This window comes from Callionymus lyra, chromosome 14 (assembly GCF_982586985.1).
Source record: "Callionymus lyra chromosome 14, fCalLyr1.hap1.1, whole genome shotgun sequence".
NCBI classification, from domain to species: Eukaryota; Metazoa; Chordata; class Actinopteri; order Syngnathiformes; family Callionymidae; genus Callionymus; species Callionymus lyra.
Window position 1 is genome coordinate 426,820 of NC_141831.1, and position 10,339 is coordinate 437,158.

Sequence of the window (10,339 nt, forward strand, 5' to 3'; positions counted from 1 at the left end):
AACATAAAAGACTTACAGGTGTAACATAAAAGACTTTCAGGTGTAACATAAAAGACTTACAGGCGTAACATAAAAGACTTTCAGACGTAACATAAGAGACTAACAGGCGTAACATAAAAGACTTTCAGGCGTAACATAAAAGACTTTCAGACGTAACATAAGAGACTTACAGGCGTAACTTAAAATACTAACAGGCGTAACATAAAAGACTTTCAGACGTAACATAAGAGACTTACAGGCGTAACATAAAAGACTAACAGGCGTAACATAAAAGACTTTCAGGCGTAACATAAAAGACTTTCAGACGTAACATAAGAGACTTACAGGCGTAACATAAAAGACTAACAGGCGTAACATAAAAGACTTTCAGACGTAACATAAGAGACCTACAGGCGTAACATAAAAGACTTTCAGACGTAACATAAGAGACTTACAGGCGTAACTTAAAAGACTAACAGGCGTAACATAAAAGACTTTCAGACGTAACATAAGAGACCTACAGGCGTAACTTAAAATACTAACAGGCGTAACATAAAAGACTTTCAGACGTAACATAAGAGACTTACAGGTGTAACTTAAAAGACTAACAGGCGTAACATAAAAGACTTTCAGACGTAACATAAGAGACTTACAGGCGTAACTTAAAAGACTAACAGGTGTAACATAAAAGACTTTCAGACGTAACATAAGAGACTTACAGGCGTAACTTAAAATACTAACAGGCGTAACATAAAAGACTTTCAGACGTAACATAAGAGACTTACAGGCGTAACTTAAAAGACTAACAGGTGTAACATAAAAGACTTTCAGACGTAACATAAGAGACTTACAGGTGTAACATAAAAGACTAACAGGCGTAACATAAGAGACTTACAGGCGTAACATAAAAGATTTACAGGTATAACATAAAAGATTTACAGGTATAACGTAAAAGATTTACAGGTATAACATAAAAGATTTACAGGTGTAACATAAAAGATTTACAGGTATAACATAAAAGATTTACAGGTATAACATAAAAGATTTACAGGTGTAACATAAAAGATTTACAGGTGTAACATAAAAGGCTTACAGGTGTAACATAAGAGACTTACAGGTGTAACATAAGAGACTTACAGGTGTAACATAAAAGGCTTACAGGTGTAACATAAGAGACTTACAGGTGTAACATAAGAGACTTACAGGTGTAACATAAGAGACTTACAGGTGTAACATAAGAGACTTACAGGTGTAACATAAAAGACTTACAGGTGTAACATAAGAGACTTACAGGTGTAACATAAGAGACTTTGAGGCGTAACATAAGAGACTTACAGGTGTAACATAAGAGACTTACAGGTGTAACATAAGAGACTTACAGGTGTAACATAAAAGACTTACAGGTGTAACATAAGAGACTTACAGGTGTAACATAAGAGACTTACAGGTGTAACATAAAAGACTTACAGGTGTAACATAAGAGACTTACAGGTGTAACATGAAAGACTTACAGGTGTAACATAAGAGACTTACAGGTGTAGCATAAGAGACCTACAGGTGTAACATAAGAGACTTACAGGTGTAACATAAGAGACTTACAGGTGTAACATAAGAGACTTACAGGTGTAACATAAAAGACTTACAGGTGTAACATAAGAGACTTACAGGTGTAACATAAAAGACTTACAGGTGTAACATAAGAGACTTACAGGTGTAACATAAGAGACTTACAGGTGTAACATAAGAGACTTACAGGTGTAACATAAGAGACTTTGAGGCGTAACACCAGAGACTTCCATGTGTTACTTAAGACTTACAGGCGTAGGTCATGGCGAAGCTGCTTCCAGTGTCCACCATGTCCACTTGAGGCACCAGCTTAGGAACCTCCTGCTGTTGAGTCAAAGCGAAGCGGAAAACTTCGTACTCGTGCGAACCCGGCGGGAAAAGACCTCCTGATGGACAAGAAGACAAAGATCAACATTTCCTGAAGTGATGTTTGTGACGTGAGTCGTTCGATCATGAAGTGAAGCTTTTGAAACATGTGCGTCTCTGGACCCTCGACACATTTCATTGGTTACACAACTGAACTGTAAGTGACAACACTCACTGAACAATACTCATTGTCGTTTGTGTTGTCAACTTCCCAGCTCTGGATCAATAAGTGCATTCATCCGCCAATACCTTCTTTGTCGTCACACACACACCTACACACACCTACACACACCTACACACACCTACACACACCTATACACAAAGAATGTTGTGTTGGCGAAGCTGAACAAAGGAAACGACTCGATCCATGTGTTCGTGTCGTGAAGACGATTCGACTCTTGATTCTCGAGCACTGGACTCACCTCCAACAACAGGAAGTGACAACGTTTGTGCCGAGCGATGATGTCATCGTGACGACATGGTGACAGGATGTGATGTCATTGAAGGTTGTTGTTGTTGAGATGATGTGTCGGAGACGAGGTTTAGTTGATGGAAGGAAGTGTGTTGTTTGAGGCACAGAAGGAGAGATGGACGATGAAAGGATGGATGAAGGAATAGATGAAAGAAGAGATGAAGGAATAAATGAAAGAATAAATGAAAGAATAGATGAAGGAATAAATGAAGGAATAAATGAAAGAATAAATGAAAGAATAAATGAAAGAATAGATGAAATAATAAATGAAAGAATAGATGAAATAATAAATGAAAGAATAAATGAAAGAATAAATGAAAGAATAGATGAAGGAATAAATGAAAGAATAAATGAAAGAATAAATAAAAGAATAAATGAAAGAATAAATGAAAGAATAGATGAAGGAATAAATGAAAGAATAGATGAAGGAATAAATGAAAGAATAGATGAAGGAATAAATGAAAGAATAAATGAAGGAATAAATGAAAGAATAAATGAAAGAATAGATGAAGGAATAAATGAAAGAATAAATGAAAGAATAAATGAAAGAATAAATAAAAGAATAAAGTAAAGAATAAATAAAAGAATAAATGAAAGAATAAAGTCCTTCATCGTGACATTTAAACAAACCAGAAGAAGCTTCTTCATCCAAGAGTTTAACAACATTTAGTTAATGATGAAGATGTTCTCCAGACTTTCTCCATGAGTTGACAGTGACATGAAGATGTGAAGAAGATGCTGAGATGAAGATGTGAAGAAGATGCTGAGATGAAGATGTGAAGAAGATGCTGACATGAAGATGTGAAGAAGATGCTGAGATGAAGATGTGAAGAAGATGCTGACATGAAGATGTGAAGAAGATGCTGACATGAAGATGTGAAGAAGATGCTGAGATGAAGATGTGAAGAAGATGCTGAGATGAAGATGTGAAGAAGATGCTGAGATGAAGATGTGAAGAAGATGCTGACATGAAGATGTGAAGAAGATGCTGAGATGAAGATGTGAAGAAGATGCTGAGATGAAGATGTGAAGAAGATGCTGAGATGAAGATGTGAAGAAGATGCTGAGATGAAGATGTGAAGAAGATGCTGAGATGAAGATGTGAAGAAGATGCTGAGATGAAAGTGTCGCCTCACGTCATGACACGCGCGAACACAACGACACACTACAGATCACACGTCACTCACCGATGTTGATGTTACTTGGGAAACTTGTTCCTCCGCAGAGCCGCAGCAGCAGCGGCAGCATCAGGGAGGCGCGGATCCGCATCTTTGCTCAGTGGCTCCGGCAAGAGAGTCCCATCCAGTGTGTGTCCGCCACACATGCACCGCAGCACCACACGTGCACGTCAGCCCTGCTGCACAGACGCGCGCTGTGCGCGTGAGTGTGTGTGTGTGTGTGTGAGTGAGTGAGTGTGTGTGTGTGTGTGTGAGTGTGTGTGTCCACATCCACGACTGACTGCGACTGCGAGTTAATCGTTCTTCAGCGGACACACACTCATGCGCACACGCATGCGCACAGCCACACGCACACCTATACACACGAGCCTGAAGAGATCATGACGCGAGGAAGAGACAAAAGTGTGATTTATTTATTAATCATTTCAAAACAAACCGTCGCAGGAGCCAGGGTCCAGCACAGCAAACAGTGTTTCTTCTCGTTGAAATGAGATGAAATGATGTCAGTGAAGGAAGACAGTCATCATATCAGAGGATCATGTATCAGAACAAACGCTGAGCTCAGCAGCTTCTCAGGATCTTCTTCCACCTGATCTTCAGCTCGAGCTCCTGCAGCTTCTTCTTCTTCATGGACTGAAGCTCGACCAGAACCAGCAGAACCAGGAACAACATCTGAGATGAAGATCATGAAGGTGTGAAGTTTGACACAAACATATAAAACTCACCCTTGAGTCATTTCAACGAGTCTTGAAGTCACTCTTAGGATCACAAACGTAACAACAACCCGTGAGTCACTGATGCTGGAGACTCGTGTGTCAACAGCGACATCTATCTGCTCACAGAGGCAGGGCTGGCACTCAGACGCTGCATACCTCTGCCAAGGAGCTCATTTGAAGACAAAAGTCAGTATAAAATCTAAAATATATTTTAAAAATGGAAAATTCCACGAGAATTGGATAAAAAAAACATTGTTTAGTTGAGTTTGTTTCAACACACACTGGAAACTACACAATTCATCGCAAACACTAGAAGTTAAAAAACGAAACAACCTCATGTGATGAAAAGTGTGATTGATTTAAAAGAACACACTCGTAGACACACGTTGGCTAAACTAAGCTAAGCTGAGCTAAACTAAGCTAAACTAAGCTAAGCTGAGCTAAACTAAGCTAAGCTAAGCTAAGATAAACTGAGCTAAACTGAGCTAAGCTGAGCTGCTCGTCATCACTTTACTCACGACTGAGGGAGACGAGCTGCTTGGCAGAGGTCTGTGAACATCTTCATGTTTCCCTGGACTGATGAAAGATTGAAGACGATCATGAGACGTTGACGTGAAAACATGAAACAACTGTTGTCGACGTGAAACATTAATGACGACAAACATTTATCATTTATTCACCACTTTTATACAATACATGTGTGCGACTGTATGTGTGTGACTGTGTGTGTGCGACTGTATGTGTGTGACTGTATGTGTGCGACTGTGTGTGTGCGACTGTATGTGTGCGACTGTGTGTGTGCGACTGTATGTGTGCGCCTCTAGGTGTGCGACTAGAGGTGTGCGAGAACGACGCCATGTGTGCTCGCGACAGTCAAACATACTCATGACAGTCAAACATACTCATGACAGTCAAACATACTCATGACAGTCAAACATACTCATGACAGTCAAACATACTCATGACAGTCAAACATACTCATGACAGTCAAACATACTCATGACAGTCAAACATACTCGTGACAGTCAAACATACTCGTGACAGTCAAACATACTCATGACAGTCAAACATACTAGTGACAGTCAAACATACTCATGACAGTCAAACATACTCGTGACAGTCAAACATACTCATGACAGTCAAACATACTAGTGACAGTCAAACATACTAGTGACAGTCAAACATACTAGTGACAGTCAAACATACTAGTGACAGTCAAACATACTAGTGACAGTCAAACATACTAGTGACAGTCAAACATACTCATGACAGTCAAACATACTCATGACAGTCAAACATACTCGTGACAGTCAAACATACTCGTGACAGTCAAACATACTCATGACAGTCAAACATACTCGTGACAGTCAAACATACTCATGACAGTCAAACATACTCGTGACAGTCAAACATACTCATGACAGTCAAACATACTAGTGACAGTCAAACATACTAGTGACAGTCAAACATACTCATGACAGTCAAACATACTCATGACAGTCAAACATACTAGTGACAGTCAAACATACTCATGACAGTCAAACATACTCATGACAGTCAAACATACTCATGACAGTCAAACATACTCGTGACAGTCAAACATACTCATGACAGTCAAACATACTCATGACAGTCAAACATACTCATGACAGTCAAACATACTCGTGACAGTCAAACATACTCATGACAGTCAAACATACTCGCGACAGTCAAACATACTCATGACAGTCAAACATACTCGTGACAGTCAAACATACTCATGACAGTCAAACATACTAGTGACAGTCAAACATACTCATGACAGTCAAACATACTCGTGACAGTCAAACATACTCATGACAGTCAAACATACTAGTGACAGTCAAACATACTCATGACAGTCAAACATACTCGCGACAGTCAAACATACTCATGACAGTCAAACATACTCATGACAGTCAAACATACTCATGACAGTCAAACATACTCGTGACAGTCAAACATACTCATGACAGTCAAACATACTCATGACAGTCAAACATACTAGTGACAGTCAAACATACTCATGACAGTCAAACATACTCATGACAGTCAAACATACTCATGACAGTCAAACATACTCGTGACAGTCAAACATACTCATGACAGTCAAACATACTCATGACAGTCAAACATACTAGTGACAGTCAAACATACTCATGACAGTCAAACATACTCATGACAGTCAAACATACTAGTGACAGTCAAACATACTCATGACAGTCAAACATACTCATGACAGTCAAACATACTCATGACAGTCAAACATACTCGTGACAGTCAAACATACTCATGACAGTCAAACATACTCATGACAGTCAAACATACTCATGACAGTCAAACATACTCGTGACAGTCAAACATACTCATGACAGTCAAACATACTCGCGACAGTCAAACATACTCATGACAGTCAAACATACTCGTGACAGTCAAACATACTCATGACAGTCAAACATACTAGTGACAGTCAAACATACTCATGACAGTCAAACATACTCGTGACAGTCAAACATACTCATGACAGTCAAACATACTAGTGACAGTCAAACATACTCATGACAGTCAAACATACTCATGACAGTCAAACATACTCGCGACAGTCAAACATACTCATGACAGTCAAACATACTCATGACAGTCAAACATACTCGTGACAGTCAAACATACTCATGACAGTCAAACATACTCGCGACAGTCAAACATACTCATGACAGTCAAACATACTCATGACAGTCAAACATACTCATGACAGTCAAACATACTCATGACAGTCAAACATACTAGTGACAGTCAAACATACTAGTGACAGTCAAACATACTCATGACAGTCAAACATACTCGTGACAGTCAAACATACTCATGACAGTCAAACATACTAGTGACAGTCAAACATACTCATGACAGTCAAACATACTCATGACAGTCAAACATACTCATGACAGTCAAACATACTCGTGACAGTCAAACATACTCATGACATTCAAACTTACTCATGACAGTCGAACATACTCATGACATTCAAACATACTCATGACAGTCAAACATACTCATGACAGTCAAACATACTCATGACAGTCAAACATACTCGCGACAGTCAAACATACTCGCGACAGTCAAACATACTCATGACAGTCAAACATACTCATGACAGTCAAACATACTCATGACAGTCAAACATACTCGCGACAGTCAAACATACTCATGACAGTCAAACATACTCATGACAGTCAAACATACTAGCGACAGTCAAACATACTCATGACAGTCAAACATACTCGTGACAGTCAAACATACTCGTGACAGTCAAACATACTCATGACAGTCTAACATACTAGTGACAGTCAAACATACTCATGACAGTCAAACATACTCGTGACAGTCAAACATACTCATGACAGTCAAACATACTAGTGACAGTCAAACATACTCATGACAGTCAAACATACTCATGACAGTCAAACATACTCGCGACAGTCAAACATACTCATGACAGTCAAACATACTCATGACAGTCAAACATACTCATGACAGTCAAACATACTCATGACAGTCAAACATACTCGCGACAGTCAAACATACTCGCGACAGTCAAACATACTCATGACAGTCAGACATACTCGCGACAGTCAGACATACTCATGACAGTCAAACATACTCATGACAGTCAAACATACTCGCGACAGTCAGACATACTCATGACAGTCAAACATACTCATGACAGTCAAACATACTCATGACAGTCGAACATACTAGTGACAGTCAAACATACTCATGACAGTCAAACATACTAGTGACAGTCAAACATACTCATGACAGTCAAACATACTCATGACAGTCAAACATACTCATGACAGTCAGACATACTCGCGACAGTCAAACATACTCATGACAGTCAAACATACTCATGACAGTCAGACATACTCATGACAGTCAAACATACTCATGACAGTCAGACATACTCGCGACAGTCAAACATACTCGCGACAGTCAAACATACTCGCGACAGTCAAACATACTCATGACAGTCAGACATACTCGCGACAGTCAAACATACTCATGACAGTCAAACATACTCATGACAGTCGAACATACTAGTGACAGTCAAACATACTCATGACAGTCAAACATACTCGTGACAGTCAAACATACTCATGACAGTCAAACATACTAGTGACAGTCAAACATACTCATGACAGTCAAACATACTCGCGACAGTCAAACATACTCGCGACAGTCAAACATACTCGCGACAGTCAAACATACTCGCGACAGTCAAACATACTCGCGACAGTCAAACATACTCATGACAGTCAGACATACTCGCGACAGTCAAACATACTCATGACAGTCAGACATACTCATGACAGTCAAACATACTCATGACAGTCGAACATACTAGTGACAGTCAAACATACTCATGACAGTCAAACATACTAGTGACAGTCAAACATACTCATGACAGTCAGACATACTCGCGACAGTCAAACATACTCATGACAGTCAAACATACTCGCGACAGTCAAACATACTCGCGACAGTCAAACATACTCATGACAGTCGAACATACTAGTGACAGTCAAACATACTCATGACAGTCAAACATACTAGTGACAGTCAAACATACTCATGACAGTCAGACATACTCGCGACAGTCAAACATACTCATGACAGTCAAACATACTCGCGACAGTCAAACATACTCGCGACAGTCAAACATACTCATGACAGTCGAACATACTCGCGACAGTCAAACATACTCATGACAGTCAAACATACTCGCGACAGTCAAACATACTCGCGACAGTCAAACATACTCATGACAGTCGAACATACTCATGACAGTCAGACATACTCGCGACAGTCAAACATACTCATGACAGTCAAACATACTCGCGACAGTCAAACATACTCGCGACAGTCAAACATACTCATGACAGTCAAACATACTCGCGACAGTCAAACATACTCGCGACAGTCAAACATACTCATGACAGTCGAACATACTCATGACAGTCAGACATACTCGCGACAGTCAAACATACTCATGACAGTCAAACATACTCGCGACAGTCAAACATACTCGCGACAGTCAAACATACTCATGACAGTCGAACATACTAGTGACAGTCAAACATACTCATGACAGTCAAACATACTAGTGACAGTCAAACATACTCATGACAGTCAAACATACTAGTGACAGTCAAACATACTCATGACAGTCAAACATACTCGCGACAGTCAAACATACTCGCGACAGTCAAACATACTCATGACAGTCAAACATACTCGCGACAGTCAAACATACTCGCGACAGTCAAACATACTCGCGACAGTCAAACATACTCGCGACAGTCAAACATACTCGCGACAGTCAAACATACTCGCGACAGTCAAACATACTCATGACAGTCAAACATACTCATGACAGTCAAACATACTCATGACAGTCAAACATACTCATGACAGTCAGACTTACTCGCGACAGTCAAACATACTCATGACAGTCAGACATACTCATGACAGTCAAACATACTCATGACAGTCAGACAGACTCGCGACAGTCAAACATACTCATGACAGTCAAACATACTCGCGACAGTCAAACATACTCATGACAGTCAGACATACTCGCGACAGTCAGACATACTCATGACAGTCAAACATACTCATGACAGTCAGACATACTCGCGACAGTCAAACATACTCATGACAGTCAAACATACTCATGACAGTCAGACATACTCATGACAGTCAAACTTACTCATGACAGTCAGACATACTCGCGACAGTCAAACATACTCGCGACAGTCAAACATACTCGCGACAGTCAAACATACTCATGACAGTCAAACATACTCATGACAGTCGAGCATACTAGTGAGAGTCAAACATACTCATGACAGTCAAACATACTCGTGACAGTCAAACATACTCATGACAGTCAAACATACTAGTGACAGTCAAACATACTCATGACAGTCAAACATACTCGCGACAGTCAAACATACTCATGACAGTCAAACATACTCGCGACAGTC

The 10,339-nt window shown here is 39.9% G+C and overlaps 1 protein-coding gene across 3 annotated transcripts in view; it reads right to left on the reverse strand.

The window, feature by feature from the left end:
- Positions 1–3,810, reverse strand: part of LOC148065618 (glutamate receptor 1-like) — an 81,263-nt gene extending 77,453 nt beyond the window's left edge. For 2 of the 3 annotated variants that reach the window (XM_087807924.1, XM_087807923.1), the window contains exons 1-2: positions 3,571–3,667; positions 1,797–1,931 (exon numbers count right to left, since the gene is read on the reverse strand). In XM_087807924.1, coding sequence (XP_087664050.1) covers positions 1,797–1,931; positions 3,571–3,652 — 217 coding nt within the window. In that variant the 5' untranslated portion in view covers positions 3,653–3,667. Of the gene's footprint in view, positions 1–1,796; positions 1,932–3,570 lie in introns of all 3 variants that reach the window. The other variant, XR_015713334.1, reaches the window with a different exon arrangement.
- Positions 3,811–10,339: the final 6,529 nt, after the last annotated feature.